Source organism: Setaria viridis, chromosome 5 (genome assembly GCF_005286985.2).
Source record: "Setaria viridis chromosome 5, Setaria_viridis_v4.0, whole genome shotgun sequence".
NCBI classification, from domain to species: domain Eukaryota; kingdom Viridiplantae; phylum Streptophyta; class Magnoliopsida; order Poales; family Poaceae; genus Setaria; species Setaria viridis.
Window position 1 is genome coordinate 5,724,332 of NC_048267.2, and position 21,117 is coordinate 5,745,448.

The following is a 21,117-nucleotide window of genomic DNA, read 5'->3' on the forward strand; positions in this document are numbered from 1 at the left end:
GCCGGACCCCGGACGCGTCCATGAAATCTGTGCGCGCGTCACTCCCCTGACTTTGACCTGTATCTTCCAATAAAAACTTTGCTCCCTCCCAGGTATGAACACTCCTCAGGGACATGACATTTGTTGGGAGCTCAAGAAGAACAGCAGCTTGCGTTCGCCAGGTAAACTACGGCATGCATGAAGCAGACGCCATGGTTGACTGTTGGAGTGTTGGTACTGGGCTACTGGCTATGCACTCATAAATCCGGCATATAAGTGCAGAGTTCGGGGTCCAGGTACAAAACGAGCACGTCGGTGGGAGGCGTCCGCGCAGCCCGGCAGCTCCTCGGGTACGCCCCCATTGACCGCCGCCGCCTCCACCTCGCGCAACGCCTCCAAGCAGATGCTGAAGCGCGATCTTATCTCACTGACCCATATCACTTCGATCATGTTTACCTCTGACACGGCTATTTACTCCTTGCAACAACGCCTAATGACCAGGATACAGTATCTCATACACTCAAGACTGGCTGCACTCGGAAGGACACAGCATCACAAGAAGTCCATAGTTCAGACTGAAAGTTCAACTCTGATATATGGAGCCCCACAAGTCATTTACAGGGCAACTTATTCCGTTATCCGATACAGCACTCCTTAACAACTCATTGCACAGGCACTGCTTAACAGAATTTCTCCATGTGTGAATCCAACATACACATATGTACGTCCATGTTTGATCATACCATTGATGGAATGAGCAGGAGGCGTACCCATAACTCACAGCATAACAACAGCACCTGTCTTAGTTATAGCAGGAAACAGAGGGATGCCATGGAAGTTTGATTTAGCACTTAAACCCAGTCTAAATGGAGATGAGTAATGTTCAGGTAAGGCTTGCACGGTTGCACCCCCCAATGCAAGTACCGACTAAATTTCTTGCAAGTGATACTTTGATCACCAAGAACACCAATTTCCTTCCACAATGCCAGTCTAACTAACTATATACATATATATAAAGACTATATTAATTTGATCATGATGGGGCCAATAATTGGAGGTAACTACATATGTATGTACCGCACTGGAGCTTCAATCACGTGGCCATCTTTTCGCCAATAGTTTGTTGAACGAACCACAGTACTGGGTTTCCAAGCGCCGGGATTAGGCTGACTGCAACCAATGGGACGGCACACACGATAACCCAGGGCCAGATGTTGTTTGTTGCGTGCTTTATACGCACAGGTGGTCTGAACTTCTCAAGCTCTTCACACAAATCTGGATGATTTCGAAATAGCAGCTGTAACTGGAGAACAAAAGGAGGCAATGGTCACCCATAGTTCAGAAAATGTGTCAAGGAAGGAGAGGATGGCATCCATACCTCTTGGTAGGCATCAAGCTGGGACAGTTCCATTCTTCCGAGAATGTCAAATAGTGACAAATACAACATGTAATCGCGGGCCTGAGAAACAAGGTCATGAGAAGCATAAGCTTTCTTAGAGTTTCAGGGACAATACACCCCGTTCCATCTTATTGCATCAGGACCATAGTTCATACAGCAGTTCCAGTATCAGAGAATGCATGAGTAACTATAAATGTCAGATCTATTATCCAATCAAATAGCTGAATTACCTGTTACCTAGTACAGAGAAGAAGGTAAGAACTATAGCTGCACACAAACTCTACAGAGCATCATTCAGATGTAAGCATCCTACTTGGAGGGTGATATAAGTTATGGTATCAGGTCCCGATTGCATAATGCAGAAACAATCCCTGATACAGAATAATCTAGAAAAATATACTCAGAATTTATCCAATATTACCAGAAGTTGTCTGAAATTAGCATGTGAACCTGCAGTTCTGTTCCTAATGAGTAATGATTGCAGCAGAAGTTTTGAAATGAGTTATACAGTCAATAAGATCTTTTGGTAGTATCCTCCCAACATGCCTTTGTATTCTTTACTCACTCTTTTCTTTACCAGCTAATTGTTTCAGACGGCTAGTATACTTTGGGGGGTTGCTCCAGTGTACATATTTTTGATAAACTATGAACCATTGGTTGCAATTCCCAGGTAACGAGCTAAGAGGCTACATAATGGCTAATCAGTAATTACTTTCTGAAAGCTGCAGAGTGGGCTAGCAAGTTATCCTGCGGGTAGCTATCTGCTACAAGTTTAAAACCACATTTCAGAATATTTTTTCTAACAAAGAAATTTCAGAGTACAGTACATTCTATATTCTACAAACTGCGTATCCGCAGGACCTCACAAAAGGGAATGCTTGCAAGCCCTATTACAGGACCTCATGAACATGGATCTGGATGGCCCTGAACCCAAGCAGGGCTGCAGGGCAACCTCGCCGATCGGCCGCAGCCGCACCACAAGGCAAGGATAGGGTGAGTGATCTCCTATTAACCTTGATTTGCTTCTTGCTTGATTCAATTGATACATCTCTTCTCCTTATATAGAGAGGCTTAATTGACCCCTGAGCAACCCTAACCCTAATGAACCTAGCCCAATAGGCCCAGTCAGCCCAACCGAAAGCCCATGACAGCACATGAGCACACATCACCTGGGCGTGCCTCCTATCACATGGGTTTTAGATAATTCGACACTCGGTGTACATCAAAATAGGAGACAAGAAGACTCAGTATTAAATTGTAAGTGCATGGTGGTACCAGCCAGTTCATGGCAACTCATTAGACAAGGCAGTAAAGCAGGATTGGCAATCTGGTCACACAGATGAAAATCAAGTAACGGCAAGTCATATATTTTTGAAACATTCAACTCACCTTCACTTTCTTCACAAATCTGAGTGAATCTTCAAATGTCAGCTGCTGGGGTTTTGATGTCAAGGCACCAAAGGCCACCATCATTCTTGAATCTGCCCTGAACATCTCATTTGCTCTAGGCATTGTAACTCCTCCCTTGCCTCTGAGCTGCAAAAGAAGAAGCAATTACCACCATTGAAGGAATATTACCGCATCCATTCTCAGATAGCAAGCAGTCTCAACTAAGGCCAACAAACAACTGCACTACTATTTGCCTCCGAACTGCAGCCAATAGAAAAGAAGAACAGCAGCAGCTACCATGAAGCGCCATGAATCTTGCAACCAACGTTTTTTATATGATTGGCCAAAGCCACCATATTAGAGTGGAATTTCAGTACATGCCAACCGCAACACCAAACACAATAACAAAAGCACCAACCATGCCTGCTTTCCATAATGATGTGAGGTCATTCACTTCATGTGCTAAAATCATGTGTTGTTCTCGAAACAGAAAAGATGCTTAGGTAAAACGTGTGAACCAAGTCATTTCGTTAGGATGAACCAATCAACTGTGCGCAATACCGAACAGGAACAAAAACCCAGCAAATAGCAGTCTTGAACAAGTCAAGAAACAAGTAAAAAAACTCAATTACACGACTGCCGTAATCTGAAACGAAAATAGGCTAAAAAAGGGTAACAACTAAAGCAGGTAGCGTAATTCTGAATGTTGAAACAATAGAGCAGCGGCAGGGACTAAATCACGATAATAATGATTGCAACGCCCTGCTTTCACAACTGCCGAAGAACGGCCGTTCCATCGAAATGTATTTGGAGTACGATCCAAAAGGCGCAGGATATACATTCCCAATCGCAACACAAGCACGACTGGATAAGGCTTGGCGCAACAGCTGGCAGTTAGCTTGAACCAAAATGCGGAACTACCTCACGAAACTATTAACCAAATGCCAACGATTGTAACCTAGCTTGAGCCAAGCATAAGGCAGTGGAAGGAAACATCGCGGCAGAGCGGCAGGAAACGCACCTCGAATCGGCGGGCGCAGCAGCCCGCAACCGCAACAGCTAGAATGCCCGTATTTAAAGGATGAACAGGCAGGGATGGGAAAGACGAGAAGGAAGCGGCGCACCTGTTAGCAGTCGAAGGAGGCAATTAGGGTTCCGCCGCGCTCCGCTCCGCTCCCCTCCTCCTCCTCCTCCTCCTCGCGCAATCGCAAGCTTGGAATATTCGAACGGCGGTGGTGTGGTGTGGTGGTGTTGAGAGGGGAGAGGGGAAAGGGAAGACGAAGCGGTGAGGCATCCTTCGACGCAGCGCACGTGCATAAAGTGATTTCCATGCATGACATGTGGGCCTATACGTTGCGGTCGGCGCCCGAGGCCCTCCTGTCAGACGAGAGGAGTGGTAGGTGGGTGGTGTTCGTGTGTTGCGGCCATCCTTATCATATGGGAGGTCAACGAAGAGTTAGGAGCGGGTCACCCGGATCCTGCCTGGCGGAGTGGCGGCCCGGTAGCTGCTCCTCGAAGTTCGTGACTGGGACACGTAATATCATGGCCCAAGCCCACAACGGGGTTCAGATTCAATGTGGCCCACAATGATGTTTCGTCTTGTTCCTTTGTTTTTTACCCTTTTTTTTCCCGAATTGCTAAACATCAGGCAATTGAAATTCTGATTAAATTCCAGTAGAGTTTGATACCGGAGATCTCTGCATCATGGTTTCGTGTTAGGGTTCACTCAAGGCAGATGGACCTGATAATGGTGGATTTGCTTCATAAAAGAACAAACAAAGAGGGGCAAATTTGACATATTTTTTTGTTCTTGCATTGGCAATTCTGGAGAGAAAAAAATAATTTTAAACCTTTACCTGATGATAAAAAAAAACTAGCATCGACAGTGGCCACAATATATACATGTGATGGTGACGTCGGCGAGTACAATTAGGTAGCAAGAAGAAGAAAAAAAGGGACATGAAAAACCATGCAGATGATGATGTGTGCGGTGGGTACACGCCGACACAGTCACGCATCGATGTACGGATACGGGGTCAGTGGCCATCATCGCCGCCGCCGTCGTCGTCATCCAGGTTCATGTCCCGGATGAAGTAGGCGGCGAGGTCGTCGATCCCGAGCTGGATCCTGTGGCCCTTGGGCAGGAAGGCGTTGAAACTCAGCGCCAGGTCGGGCCTGTCCCGGAACAGGGCGGCGGCGGTGGACGCCACCTCGGCGACGCCAATCCGCTGGCTCCGGAAGTCGTCCATGACGCGGAGGAAGAGGTGGTACTTGTCCGGCTGCCGGTCCTTGAACGCCTCCTTCACCATCTGCACGAAACCCATCGCGTCCTCCGCCGACGGCGACGGCCACGCTCCTCCTCCTCCTCCGGCGGCGGCGGCTTCGGCGGCCGCGCTATTCCGCCCGTCTCCGACTGGCCTGAACTCAGACAAACAGATCAGGACGCATCGATCGTTCGATCCTACCGAAAGGTCACCCAGGAACTGAAGATCGAGCACCTACCGATCATTGGAGAACGACGAGTAGGTCGTCATGTCCAAGGATGCTGACCTGAACTCAGATGCAGGCAAGATCGATCAGAGATGCAGCGGCTGAAGTGAGGATGGACTCCTCTGCACTCTGCAGACTGATACGGGAGGAGGAGTGAAGAATGCCCTGCTTAATTTATAGAGCCATGGATTCAGCAGGGATGGATTTAGGTTGGCGGGCAGCTAGCTCATCGGCTGAAGATTGGATGCATGGAGCCATGGACAGTGCGGAGGAATAGGGTAGCCGAGCCGGAGGTTGCTGGGGCTGGTTGATGGATACTGACCGGGCAAGCGATGAGTTAGCTACTTGCGCGGGTCTAAGATCCACACAACGATTTTCCTTTCTCTGCGCCTCTTCTTTCGCTGCTCTCCAGTCCAATCTCGCCAGCAAACTGAACTCAACTCAGTTGCATGCGGATTGATGCGGTTTTATTTTCTTTTCCTCCCCATTTTCAGGCAGGCGGGCTAGTCCAGCTCGGGGGCTCCTATCTATCTTGCGGAAGATAGACAGGAATAGAAAGACAGGAATAGAAAGGAGTTGAAACTTCCGACCCATCAAGATTCATCTCAACCTTATCTTTTTTTTCCTCACCTTTTTTCCCTAACCCTCCTATTTGATGATGGTCCACTGAAAAAATATTAGATAAAAAGTTGAACCAATATTTTTTTCAAAAAGTTGAACCAACATTTATTCCAAAAAAGTTGAGCCAACATTTCTTTAGAAAAAATTGAATCCAACATTTTTCAAAAAAGTTGCACCAACATTTTTTTTTAAAAAAAGTTGAATCCAACCTTCTTCTCCGGCTGCGGCGGCCAGCAAGGGTGGCGGCGTCGGGAGGCGCACCGACTGGCCGCGGTGACGGCAGGGGAGGAAGGGGTGGGCGGCAGGGTGATGCACTAGGTGGGGGTAGCAGCGCAAGTAGGGGAGGAAAGGGAGGAGGTGGCAGCAGGGCCCGCACGGGGGCGGTGGCGTAGGCAGGGGAGGGAGGTTTGATATAGATCTGATGGAGATCATTACTTGCACGAATCTCAAGTACGAGAATGTTCAATTTCCTACCTCGCGAAAAATGGATAGGTTTTCCGGTCCAGCTCTCCGTCAAGTAGGCCCAGTAGCTTGGTACTATCTCTCACTCGGCCCAAACGAGGCTACCGGGCCGCTAGTTCCAGCTACTGGGCCATTGCTTAAACAGCCGCCGGTTGGATTTTGTTTCTCAATCACACAATGATCGGTTGGTTTTACTACAGTCTACATTGTGATTTCGAGTAAACTGCAACGGAGGACATTTGATCTTTTATGCAACAGAATGTCGTTGTTCGTTACAAAATATTACTCCCTCCGTTCATTACAAAATATTACTCCCTCCATCCTAAATTATAAATCGTTTTGATTTTTTTAGATATATAGATTTTACTATATATCTTGACACAATGTATATCTAAGTGCACAGCAAAATGTATGGATCTTATAAAGTCAAACGACCTAAGGACGGAGGGAGTATTGTTTAATGCATCAGGCTACCACAATTTGCTTGGAAGGCTTTGTTGTTGATGTACTGTCATTTGGCTTTTCAGAAATGTGGAGATTAGATTCAGTCTACGTGGAATAGTAGGGCAAAAGTAAACTGATTGCCTTGTCAATCCGAAAGGTATTTTAAGCTGGGCATGTTCCATCACAAATATGGTTAGTTTATCTTCTCGTATGGCGGTTTTACGCTGTAGTGCGTGGCTGGGGAATCTTAGAGCGTGTTTGGGACTGCTCCGATCCAATTTTTTCAACTCCGCTTCCAAACCATCTTACCAAATACCTACAGCTCCAACAATCCCAACTAAAAAAAAGGTAGATCTAGAGGGCAACTCCAAGATTTTTCTGAAGTACCTCAAGGGGTGCTCATAAAATTCATGTTTGATAACTTTTCATGGAGCTGTGGGGTAATTAATCACCATGCCACTGATTACACACGTGTCGATTCGCTAAACAAAACAAATTAGCGTTGTTCTCCCATCGCCCCCTCCTCAGACTAGTGCTGCCACCTGCGGATTGGGCACCGCCGGCCCCAATCTCCGGCGAAAATGGATGCTGAGACTGCAACCGCCGTCGCCGCGTTCCATGCCGCGCCGGGGCTGCAGGCACTGGGCTACGCTGCCGCAGCTAGCCGAGACGCGCAGTGCCGCTGCTTGTGGCCGGTCGTAGGGGCGACAGGGCTGCCGCGCTGGTGCTGCAAGCGCCACCGCCGCGCTGGTCAGTAGCAGGGGCTCCGTCTTCTGTCCTTTGCAGGTCTCCAGCATCTTCTCCATTGACTCGCGCAAAGTAACCATAGCTTATTCCTCCCCAAATCTGAGCAGAAAAAGAAATCAAAATCAAGAATAAGAAAGGAAGGCGAGTATCCACAGCATGCCTACCCGGTGAGAGTCTGGAGCGTTGCTCCTCCGAGGCTCCGACCTCATGTGCGACTTCACACTTGTGCAGGCGGCATTCCAGGTGCCACCACAGGCTTGGTTGTCCTGGTCTTGCGCTGTCGCAGGTCTTGACCATCAATTCAGGCAAGCTGTGACTGTGTGATGTTCTTATAGGTCCATCTATCTGTCGATTTCATCAATTTCGTCACCGATTCCTTAAAAAATTAGGCAAGCTACGACCGTCTCTCTCTGAATCGAAACGTCAATTCCGACGGCGATGCAGATTCCACGTCGAAGGTTGGAGCGACCGAGTGGGGTAGGCCATTGGGTGGGATGAAAATAGGGTAGCAGGGTGACGGGAGGCTTGGGGTGGTCGGCGGTGGTCAGAGAGGCGAGCTCCGGCGAGAGGGTCGGACATGGCACGGGTGGTGCGGGTTGGAAGGGTTAGGGAAAAAAAGAAGAGGAAGAAGAGAAGAGGGAGAAAAGAGAAGAGATTGACGTGTGGATCCATTCACAAAGGGTAAAATAGACTATTCATAGCAAGTCTTCATGTTTTTGGAGCTGGAGCACTGCAACTAGATAAACACGTACAACAACTCCATAATTTTCTAGAGTTGGTGGAGTGGAGTTGAAAAAAAATGAAGTTGGTGAAGTGAAGCTGTTTTTCATGAGGTGGAGTAGTTCCAAACACACCCTTAATCCTTGACGGAAATTATCTTTTTTCGCCCTCGTCATCAAGATCCCTACGATGTGCAAGACCTAATTGACGTCTAACGATGGCATCCAGATCTGGAAATAAATAAGAGCTTTCACTAACTACGACCATATGCCAAAACGGAGCTTAATTATATTATACATCGCTTGCAGCATCTACGCCGAACCCACGCGCTCTGCGTGGATTGGATTAACACCTGCGTATATATATGCGAATTATGCAAAAAAAGAGACGAGGGCATTGCAATGCTTCAGCTCACGACGCTTCCTGAAACATCAGATTGTTCGGAGCATATCAGAACCCACTCACTCATCAGTCGCTCGACAGACGGAGCTCCACTTTTAGGGACAGAGAGCTACAGCTACTGACGAATATGAGAAAGAGAACTGATCCGCTCTTGCTACGGAGTGGGAATCCAGGATTATTAATTCCAAATTTTCCAACACGACATGCAAATCTTATCTCCAGGGTTTTTGCATTTTCTGGAGAAGATCATCGATCATGCGAGTACGCGGGGAATCGCATTTTTCTGGAATTATGTTGTGGGGGAAACAGCAAGCACAATTGCTGTAGCTGACTGTATAATCTGCAACAGTGTAAATGTTCCAATGTTCAGCGTAGCTGGCTGATGCATGTGCTCTCTCTCTTTTATTTTACATGGGAATCGAAAGATTAATTTAATAGCTATTCCTCCACGAAAAATGACCATCGTTCCTTTTGCCACCAAGGAACCTTAGCTAGAAATCTCATTTGTGTATAGTACAATGCATTATTGCTTGATGTCTGCCATGCGTCTGTAACATGCACAAACTTCGATTCTCCATGTTGGTCTTGGATGAAGATCTGGCTACATTTTTTTTGAAAAAATGACTATCAATAAATAACTAATAGTATATTTAGTTTTGAAACATGAAAGTTATATATTCAGGAAAAGACTTGCTTATTACGATCATAAGTTTATTAGATTTATAAGTATATCCTAATATAAAATAAAGGTGTGGTTACTATACAAAACATCGATTGTTAGCATTGCGACCCGAGGAGGAAATTTTAAATTAGTCTCTAGTACCATATTCCCTCTGTTCATATTCCCTTTGTTCTGAAATGTTTTCTAGATACATAGTTTTTATTTATATATCTAGACACAAAATGTATATCTAAGTACGTAGCAAAAAGTTAAAAACTATATACATAAAAAGCTAAAACGATTTACAATTTGGAGCGCAATGAGTAACATATAACCTTCTCTCTATTCCTACCTTTTTAGACAAAGAAATCGTCTTTATCCTGGCCTCTCTTTCTCTAAGACATGCACTTAATCATTCATTATTGCAAGTCTCAGCTAATAGCTACAAAAATAGCAACAAACAGTAGAATAATGTTTACAAAAGGGTACTGTTTAAGCACAAATCCTGTTACTGAACACCCACCCGTTGTTGACGAAGGTCTCCGTCCGTATATGATCGTACCTTCAAAGTTCGTCACACCCATTTCATCTACACACCATGCTAATTACACGAACTAAATCTCGTGCCCTTATCTTTAGTTGTATCTTCCTAATTTTTAAGGGAAAACTCGAATTTATTCTGGGGTATATTCAGCAGCATATGCAGTATACAAACTACATGGTCATGGACACGCGTAGCATATCGACACTCGGGAATCAGGATATATGTACATGAATGGGCCACGAAGCCGGCCTCGTCAGCAATCGATCCATTATCGATCAAGAACCAAGATCTTTACCGGCCTGTCCGGCTGTGCGTAAAGATCATGTCGGCTGTGCGTGGATAGTGCTAGCTGCCTAGCTGGATGGTGTTATTGATCTCCCACTCCCTGCAGAGTGACCTAACCGATCGATCAGATTCAGAGCACATAGGACGCCATGCACATGCATGCAGAGCTAGCTGCTAGCTGCTACTTGCAGCTTTGGGTGGTATCCCGTATCCGAATCCGAGAGTGATCCACGATACATTATCCAGGCCCCGCTAGCGAAGTGGTGGTGGCATCCATCCATTCCAGCAATGCATGCATGCTTATGCTTCACGCCTTCACTGTTCTATTCTATGTAGAGGTTAAAATTAAACATAGGATGGCGTATACTAGCTAGGACAAAGAGACGAGGAGCTATAATGATGGAGCTCTTTTACGGTGCATTATACTACCACTTAGTGGTATATAGCATCCATTAGTAAGAGTAATATAGTAACTACTATTAAAATTATTAATTAAGGTTCGATTAGTTTTTTTTCCCGATCTGCCTTGCGAAGTCCAGACCGCCGCCCACGGCCGGCTCTCCCGATCTTTTCCACGGTGCACCATGCGCGTGCCTGGCGCACCATACCGCCAATGCCCGGTCGTCCGGTCCCTGCCCGTCCGCCGCTGTAGCAGGGCGCGTCACCGGCGATCTACCTTGGCGCAACGTGCCTCTCCTGCCCGGCTGCCTGCCGCACCAGGGCTTGTCCCGGAGCACGAGCGCTTCCACACCCACCTCGGGGAAACAACGGCGTTGAGAGGGATCAGGTCGCTCATGTCCGGACGGAAGGCGGTGGCGCCATTCATTCCTCGCGTGCCGAGTTCGGGTTTGTGACGGCCTGATCCAGCACCTCCACGTCCATCCTCTTGTCCCAAAGAAGAGGAAGATAGTAAAAGAGGCTGCGCTGCACTACTCGCCATGTTTGATGCCATAGCCCTGGCTTCAGTCACATGTTCTTGTGTACATTTGCTCACCAGCTTTCGTCTTAGAAACCCCAATTTAACTGATGCGGTCATGTTGCACGAAATTTTACGAAATAATGGTACACACTTTGTATTTGAGTCATTTAATTTGCACAACCCAATCTCCCCTCTTGGCAACCTTGTGGCAGTTTAACCAAATAAACTTCAGTACATGATGTTTGCATCGAAAGATGGCCTCTGACCATATCTATACTAGCAGCACAAAGCCTCATGGAATGCGCGCCGTCCTCGGTCACCCGTTCTCTCCAGCCGCTCGGAATGGTGCCTCCGCCCATCCGTCCACACGCGACAGAAACGAAACGCCGGTGCATTGGATCGATAGGATGGATAAGATCCGAAATCATAGATGGATGTGGGCCGGGCTCTATTTGGGTATGGGTAGGGCCATGACGAAAATAATTAAAATTAGATAGATGCCATTCCTATTCTTTTTTCCCATAATATATCATGTATACTACCCATACCCCTGGTGAAATTTTTAGCAGTATACAATTAATCTCAACCATCGGATGTTTTTATACTAGTCCTTTTCGAACATTAGTATAGCTTAGTATAATGCACCGTAAAAGAGCTCTGAGGATGATGCGGTAACAAGTCGAAAACATGCGAGTATTCTAAACACGAAATTAGCTTTTTAGGAAATGGATAGATTTCTCCAGCCTTTGCGACCGCACACAGTCAAAATCAAAACACGAAATTAGCTAGCCTAGCCTCTAGCAGCTTGCTATCCGCTTTTAATTTCTAGCTACCATACCGAACTGACTGATTGAGCTGGTTCCATTGCTGCATACATGTTCATGTCTCTCAAGTCGATGCTGTACGTGCATGCATGTATCATCCATCATGAATGGACGATGGTCTGATAAAACCGAACTGAATTCCCTGAATTTCTTTTACATGTGATTGATATATCATTGACGGATGAGCCTGAAGCAGCACTATATACCATATACACTACCCAAACCCAAGAATATAATCTGATACCCGATTCCATTAGTGAGGACGACGAGAGGCGAGCTGATGACGGTGCAGGCATGCATGCAGAAAGGTTTGGTTGAACAGCGACAGGTTCCGACGGGGAAAGGAATTATATGCGCAGTGCAGTGCAGCCTGCAGCATTTTCTTCGTCAGCACGACGGAACGCTGCAAGTTAGGGTAGCAGAACTGACAGCTGAGATATTTACCCGTCAGAATAGCATACGTGATAACTGGCCACTTGCACACGCACCAGGACTTCTCCCATGGACACAGATGGCTCAACTGAAACGAATGAAGAAGCAGCAAAAGTGAGACAAGGTTTTTGATCTGACCCCCGGTTCGATCATTCACTCCCACCATATTTATTTGTTTGTTTGTTTTTACCATTATCATAAAATTAAAAAAGTCTAAAATCATGCAAGACTAACGTGAGTTTTATAACAGAGCAGAAATAGACTAGGCACCCTAGCTAGCTAGAGAGAAAAGAAAAAGGAAGGAAAAGAAAAAGACCTTATTAGCTGATATGTTAAAGAGTGAAAAGCAGAGAAAGGTGCAAGAGAAGGTAGGGTGGAAATATGACAAATACCACACAAAACCCTACCAGCAGGATGCAGCATCTGCTTTCCATTTTGTACGACCTGTCAGTTATTAAGCGAGAGCCAATCGCGGTTCGATAGGTGGGATGACAAAAAGGTTTGGATCGGGAGTCATCATGCACGCCATTGACAAATGACAAGCATGTAGACTGTAGATCAGTGGGTGATCAGCGGGCAGGCGCGCACATAATGATACGGCTTGGTACTACGCTGACTTCGGTTCGGCACAGCCACATGTGTACGCATATCTTGGACAGAATTTTAAGTTGTGAATCTCCATTCAGCCCGTTTCTTCCTTCTTCGATGACATTGATATGTGTTCCCATTGTATGTATGGTCGTTATCGGTCCTCGCGGAGGCAACAAAAGGGTCCGACCGCTATAGCTTTCATATTTGACATTGGTATAACGAGTCCTTTTTTGATAATAGATGTAACTTTGATTCCCAGTGGACTATGCCATTTTACTATTGCTAATTGAGGCTCCTTTTGAAGCCACCAGGTGAAGCCACCTAGGATTCTAGGTGAACACTCTAGAAAAAGAGAGAAATTCTCCCAAAAAAGTAAAACATCTAGCCATCATAGACTCAGAATCATCATAGCCATTGGATCTATTATGTTTTTTTAAAAAATTACTCATTATGAAAATAGCCTAAAGTAACCCCGTAAATCTATATCTAAATTACACACCTCTGCCATTACATAAAATAAACTAAAGTAACCCCTAATCTTCATCAAAATTATCCACTTATGCCATTATAAACAATATTTAAAATAACCCCTAAATTTGCAACCCAATCGCCCACCACTAATACTTAAAAATAACCTAAAGTAACCTCTTAAATTTGCATCTATATTACCCACATATGCCATTATTAAAAATAACATGAGGTAACTATACATTTGAACCCAAATCATCTTAATTATAAATATACACCAATATATGATTCTAAACCGTCTATTTCTTACACTATTAGTATATGGTATAACAATTAAGGTATATAAATGTGATGTGTGTCACCATTTATAAAGATATAGTGAAAATGTTGAGAATATAGATTTATGTGTTGAAATTATACTCCATTCATCCCAAATTACTATTTGCTTTGGCTTTTCTAGATACATAACTTTTGAACAAATTCAAGCACATACCTACAATATGAAGTGAAAAGTTAAAGATTATAAACGTGGATAAAAATGTTATAGACTAATTACTAACTAAAATCAATCACAATCGAATGAAGATAATAACTATATATCTATGCAAGTATTGTGTTCGAATATTTAACAAATGAGAGGTAGCTCAAGGTAATAGTTTTGTAGTTCCATTGGAGACTCTGCATTAGTTCTCACAAAACATGCTAGAAAAAAGACAAACCTAAAAATTCTCACAAAACTTAGAAACACCCAACATCAATCATGTAAACTCTAATAATCATAGTCACTGGTCTATATTATTTTCTAAAAAATTACCCACCATAATTCTAAAATAAACCCTTGAGCTCTCCAATGGAAAGAAAAATGAGGCCACATTGCTACTGAGCTCTGTCATTATGAAAAATAAACTAAAGTAATTTTATAAGACCACATTGCTACTGAGCTCAAAAATATGTTTTATAATGACATAGCTCAGTAATTTTATAAGTTACCCACCATAATTTAAAAATAAACCCTTGAGCTTTGTCATTATAAAAAATAATCTAAAGTAATCCCATAATATTCATCCAATTTACGCATGCATATCATTATAAAGCATTGCTTAAAAGACCATTCTAAATTTGTATCTAAGTTACCCACTATGTCGTATCAAAAATAACCTAAAGTAAACTCTTAAATCTTAATCTAATTATCTTAATGTGCATCATATAGAAATGTTTAAAAGTAAACTAATATATGATTCTAAATTACTTATTTATGTTATTGTTAATATAACAATACTAAGTTAAGGTATATACGCATGATGAGTGTCACCATGTAGACTAGTTATACATGTACGGGAGGAAGTGACAAAAAATATTGATTTTTATACTAAACACAATGTATGGAGGTGCAATACAAAATAAAAGAGATTGGATGTGGATGAAAAAGTGTATAGAGTAATTACTCTTCAACCACAACTAGACAAACATAAGTACACGTCTATACGAGTATTATATTGAAGTATTTAAAAATGGGAGAGTAGTAGGTAAAGAGTTTTGATTATTAATTAGTACAAGTTTAATTTCTAAATAATTTTAAAATACAATAGCTTTTAAAAATATTAGCCCGTGCCTCCGCATGGGCTGATGGACAATTTAATAATTAACTTGCTTCTACAAAATATCTTTGGTAATGCGACACGGATACATGGACTAATTGTGGATGATCAAGTATTAGAAATCGTGTCGATGTTCTAGTAGGGTCCTTGAAGTTAAAGGCCTACTAATTAAGATCGAAGTAGTGCATTCCACCACGGAGGATACATGTAGGCCATCGATCAATCTCTGAGCTCCAGTGCTAAAGGCTGTAAAAGAGCCCACCGCCCAATGCGAAGTGGCGAGCAGTCATGTGTCCAAGGAGAATGTACAAGGATTCATGTAGGCAAGTTGGGATGCACATCTGTGCCACCCACGACTAGCTTGCTCGAAGCTAAGTAGGGCCAGCCGAGCACCATGCATATGCATGCACGGAGCGAGACCAACAATGAAGCTTGCATCCATGATCTTGTCTACGCAACGATCAGCAGCCTATATAAAGATCATGTCTGTGGTGTTCATATATATAGGTAGATTAGTTTGATTTACCCAGTGCACAGGAGCAGATCATGCATTCATTTGACACGCGCCATTCCACGAGCACCGGGCCTTGAGAGAAAACCCAAGGCCCTCACGTCGCTCTCAAAAGCGGCTTGGGGGCGATACATCCAGCCCTCCGCTGCATCCTCCTAACCCTAGGCTGACGGCCGACCGGCCGCCGGCGGCCCGAAGCCGGTGCTGCTCGCGTTCCCTCTCCCCTTCTTTCCCTCCCTTCCTCTCTTCTCTCCCAACCACACACCTAGGTCGCTCCCTTCTCCTTCGTTGTCGGCGAGGCTACTCCGGCCCTCCGGTCGTCAGATCCGCACCTCCCAATGCCGGATCCATCCTCTTTGGGCCCGGATCTGAGGTCTCCCGGGTCGAAGCAGCTAATCGTCGGTGCGTTTGAAGGGAAGGGGAAGGAGGCGGCAGCTCGAGGTTCTGCGGCCTCCCGAGTCGTCTCCCGCAGCAGGGGCTCGGCAGCTGCCGGCGCACCTCTCGTTGGCGGGGCACGGAGGTCGGCGGCGCGGCGAACCGCGGTGGGGGCCTGGCGGCCGGCACCTCGGCACACGACGCGCCTCTTAGTGGCGGAGCACGTGGCCGGCGGCGCTACACCCCATGGCGGGGCTGGCTGCCGGCAGCGCGGCGCTCCACCGACCCACCGCCGCAAGATCCTACCTTTTGCGCTCACAGCAGCTCTGGATCTGCATGGTCCCAGGCGCTGGCGCCAGGCTTCACCGGGCTGTCACCGCTGGGGCGCTCGGGGGCTCTCACTCGGGTGTTGTCGCCGCCACCACCACCTACCTCCCGGGGTCCTCGGGGGCTCTCACTCGGGGCTGGCTCGTAGGCTTCCGCCCTGCGCCGGTGTGGATCCGCCCCCCAACGACATGGATCCGCCCTCCCCAGTACAACTGCTCCCGCTGTTCAAGGCGGTCTTCTCCGCCGGTGAAGGTGTGGGTCGGCTGACACTGGACCCACCCTCCCCCGACCCCACCCCCACCTAGATTTACGTGCGCCACTTCTGATCATCATCGTCGAGCCTCGGGAGCTCGTCATCGTCACCGCCGTCGCCACTTGTTACGCTACTCGTGTAGGCGCTGGGTGCCCTTGAGCCTCCTGTTCCATTGCCCATCCTTGGTCGTGTAGGTGCCCATTGCCGGGCCTTTGGTCATGGGGATTCTTCCCCCTTTGGTCGTTCGGTTGGTGGGAGTTCTAGGGTGTGTGCTGCCGCTCGTATCTACTGGCGCTCCTCTCCGGGTGATGCTGCACTAGCTGTTTTGGTCGTTGGGTGGCGGTGGCGTGCTCTTTCATTTCTCGTTGGCGCGTTTTTGATCATCTTTGGGCCATCACGGTCGCCCATGGTCGTCTGGGCCCTTCCTTCTTCTCAATGGTGCCTGCAGATGTTCCTCATCGTCGTCGCCTTGGATTACTCGCTGCCATCCCATCGCATTGGCTATCATCCAGGACTCGACGGTCGTCTGCTGCGTGGAGTTAGTTTTGGGGGCCTTTGGCGAAAGCTTTGCCTGGCATTCACTAGTGCTGACAACGGTTGCATCCTTTAAGGTAGCTTACCTTGCTGGGGGTGTTGTTGCGGCCACCAAACCCATTTGATTTCACCAAGTGAAGACTTGGACTGCTCCTCTGTGGACATTCGGACGATGACGGTGTTGGCGTCGCTCCCTCCTTGGAGGCATCATCTTGCATGACCTTCTTGCTCTGCCTCCACTAGCTCCGGGTTGTTAGGCAACCGGTGATGTGCATGTGTTCTTGGTGCCCTTCTATCCTGCATGTATCGGTCGTCTTAGGTCGTGTTTGGTGTGGTGGTGTTGTAAGTTTCTTTTCTGTTGTGTTTGTGTTGCTTGTCGTTATTGTAACTCTGCGCTTTGGGGTCTCTCCTGAAGTGGCTTCATTGTAACCCTCTTCTTCTTAATGAAAAACGTGCTATGCATGTCTTAAAGAATATATTTAGTAGATTATAAGACGTGCAAAAGTAACACAGGCATACAAGTATTTTTTATAATATATATAATTACCTAGATTTGTAAAGTATTTGAAATGTATACAATTTATGTGTAAAGAAACACATGCATATTTGAAACTTTGTTGTTATGAGTTCACATATAGTTTTTATTCAATTAATGCCCAAAGTTAGATAACTTGCCTAGCCGCACACCTTATGCAATACGCCAATACCGTACATTTGCAAACATTGATGGATCAACAAAGGGATTATGGCAGGTTACTAGCTGCCACACCATTAAAGTAGGGCTGAGGTGTGTTTGAGGAAGATAAAGAGGGCAAGAGGAGTACAACGGAGATAAGATGTCGAAGAAAGCACTACATGTGAAGATCCAGCACATGTCGCCCTATGCTACTTTATGTTTGTCAATGCTAATGAACGGAGGTAGTACATAACGATAATAAGGTACGTTGCATGATAAAAATCTAACAGTATCCTTTTCATTCACCGTAACATCTAGGCAAAGAAACACCGCCTCGCCTAGCGCCTACTGCGTAGCGCTTTTGAAACATTGACTTTAACCATGGATACCAATGAAAGTTTATTAATTTGAATAGCGGAGTCAAAGGAGGAGAGAGCGGGAGTACTGCTCAGAGAGGCACATAGCTTTTCCTTTGTTCTTCTCTCTTTAACAACGTTCTGTTGATAATGTTAGGCTATCAATTTGAACATGTATGACGCTTTTGGTTCTAAGTTTACTATACATTAAAATCTATTGTTAAACTGGATCAACCTTCTTTTAAAAAAAACTGGATCAACCAGCGAGCGTGGTTTCTCAATTGGCAACAAATGAGAAAATCTTCACATTGATTTCTTGGAGAGATTGAAAAAACAAGGCCTCTTCTATAAACTGAAAAAAAAAACCCTGAAGGACAAGGACACGCATGCGTGGACCATATGGCACTTAAAACAAAGTCGTTTGGACGACTTTGGAGCATATCCTATCCTGCCAATATCTGTTTTTTTTAGAAAAAATTCCGGCTAGAAGATAATTAAGGCCACAATTACAACGTTAATCTCAGGCCAATGGAGGCGCACGGACTCCATCAGACGGTATGCAAAGCAAATGTCTGCAGTGCAATTCGCTACAAGTGTAATAATATGCATGGACGTGATTGTCTTTTGCCTCACAAGATAATCTTGTTTCAACTAAAAAGGATATCAGCAGATTATATTAACAAAGCAGGGTGAGTGGCCTTTTCTTTTCTACACTGCTTGATCGATCTTTCTATCCTGATTGATCATGTCTATGTGTTTTGATTGGATACTTACACTGCTGAATGGACACGCACTCATGCATATTAAGCATAATTATAAGCATGCACAGATTTCACGCCCCATACGTTACTAACTCCTCCCTCGCAACCATAGTGGAAAGGGTGAAAGCCAAAAGTGTTACTGCAGTGGTGGTCTGTTCAGTGATACTTCTAGTTTATTAGGCGTTGTGGCCTGTTCTGCATGGCCAGCCTTTCATGTGTCCAAGGGCCATATTTTTGGCTGCTAGGGGAGCATCACGCATTAGCTAAGATGAACTAAATTGGATATCTTTCCTTGAAAAAGGGAACGAGAGCTTCAAAAGAACCCACAGGATTGGTGACAAAATTTTCGAAATGTTGTCATTTTAATTGTTTCAAGTGTACCAAGGTGATTTCCGAAATGAAGACTGATTCTGCAATGTGGGAAGTATAATTATCAGGAAAATGTATGTGAGCTCACTTCATTCTATTTGGCAATCATAGGTTGTGCCTTGATCGAAAGTGTTTGGGGTTTGCTTGAATTTCTGCGAAACATTTGCATACTTAATTTAAAGAAAGAGAAAAGGCAAAAAAAATCCGCATAGGTTAGTTTGTCAAGAAAAAAAATTATTATAGCTCGTATTTTCATTGTAACATCCGTATGTCTCTCTTATGTCAAATCCCCCTAGCGCCGCACTCAACTATATGATGTGACATTGCATGGATTCCACGTACAATTCTTTTCGAAGATAACTAAAATTTAACTAGCTGAGGTGTTTGGATCCATCGATACCCTTCATTAATTGCTGTACAGTGTCAGTGGGAAATTCACGTGAACTGGTAGGGTTATTTTGGTCTTTTAGCTCGTTTAGCTGGGTGCATTTTTTGGCCTGTAGCTAAATAGCTATCCCTAGCAGCTTATGCGTAAAAAGGACCTAAATAGCAGGTTAGAGAGCTGAAAAATCCAGACAAAGACTACATTATGGTAGGGCATTTTCGTGTATTATTCCTATATAGAATTGTTATAGAGATTCGTTCAGACTCAACATATATGACACGGCTAAGCGGTGGTTAATCGAATGATTACATGGCACTAAATTGTTGTTAAGGTGAGGTAGAGATGATTAGTGCACATATTTATTTAGTTAATGAGTGATTTGCAACAGTTAAAACATAAGAGATTAAAGTCAAACTTTTACGATACTTAAGGGATGAAAATACATGTTTTCCTTTATCTCTTCTCATCAAGATCAACAAATTATGGATCATCTACTTCGAAGTTAGGCAGCCTAATTAGGCACACTCCCAACAAGACTCATGAAAAGGCAGAAATATATATGCTCCAACCAAAAGTAGAGTATATATGCAAGTTCCCACACATATACCGTGACGTGTGCAACCTTTGCAAAATAAAAGGAGGAATCCATGCATTCTCAGCTCAATTCTGATGGCTCATAAATCGCCGTCTGAGCTTTAAAGCAAGCATGCTTTGTTTAGTTAATTCACGGAGGGATCATAACTACCACAGCAGGACATTATGCATATCTGCATGAACACACGGTATATAACCCCGAGAATGCCAAATCCAAAGGAATTCAGCCCATGCATGTGTGTTCTTTATCCCTTGTCGGGTAGAGCAGAATCGATCTCTCAGTTTCGAATGGTCCTGTCGATCTGTATGAGCCATGCACACTGGAGAGTGAATTATTTGCATATTTTACGGGTACAATTCCATATTAGTCACCCCATAAGCTATTTGGTGGTTTCTGCGGTGGTGTAGCTTCCTTCTTACACTGCTTCTGGAATATATGCTGCACAAGTGAAGTTACAGATGTGCCATGGCATATAGCATCTGGTAGTAGTTTTCTTTTCCTCGATCAAGCACCTTGTCTTCTTAACTTTATTATGTGCACCACAGGCGAAATGAATATATCTTGAGCCAAACAGAAATGGGAAATCTGAAAAGAGTACATGTGTCTAGCTCCCATATTGAGCAAAGAATCTTGCACGAACTTCGCATGATATTTACAGAGATCAATAAAAGTCCGAATCCTACAAAAATATTCACTTTCGATTTCTTACTATGTTCATCCACTGAGCCAGAATCTTATGAAAAATTATTGCACTTAATTTTTATCTCGTTTGCTATATTGTAATCATATATGTGACTATCCATGCCAATATTTTTTTCTATTTAATTTGGTAGCTAAACTCCACCGTATAATTGAGAGAGATCTTAGCTAATGTTTGGTGAAAGCATATGGAATGATACAAGATAGTGTCCACGTACTTCCGGTAAGTTTTGTTTTATAATGGTAGATGTCAGTGGTCCAGAAGCAGTTTTCATTGTATATTCCTTGGATTGTTTAATAA

At 44.7% G+C, this 21,117-nt stretch overlaps 1 protein-coding gene and 1 pseudogene across 1 annotated transcript; both read right to left on the bottom strand.

Moving 5' to 3' along the window:
* Positions 1-644: 644 nt before the first annotated feature.
* On the bottom strand, positions 645-2,957 carry LOC117859040 (paired amphipathic helix protein Sin3-like 3; annotated as a pseudogene).
* Positions 2,958-4,551: 1,594 nt separating this feature from the next.
* LOC117859041 (paired amphipathic helix protein Sin3-like 5) lies at positions 4,552-5,814 on the bottom strand. Its single transcript, XM_034742213.2, has 2 exons — positions 5,270-5,814; positions 4,552-5,185 (listed from the first exon to the last, which is right to left on the bottom strand). Exons 1-2 carry the CDS (start codon positions 5,299-5,301, stop codon positions 4,804-4,806), a joined length of 414 nt encoding a protein of 137 aa, XP_034598104.1. The 5' UTR covers positions 5,302-5,814; the 3' UTR covers positions 4,552-4,803.
* Positions 5,815-21,117: the final 15,303 nt, after the last annotated feature.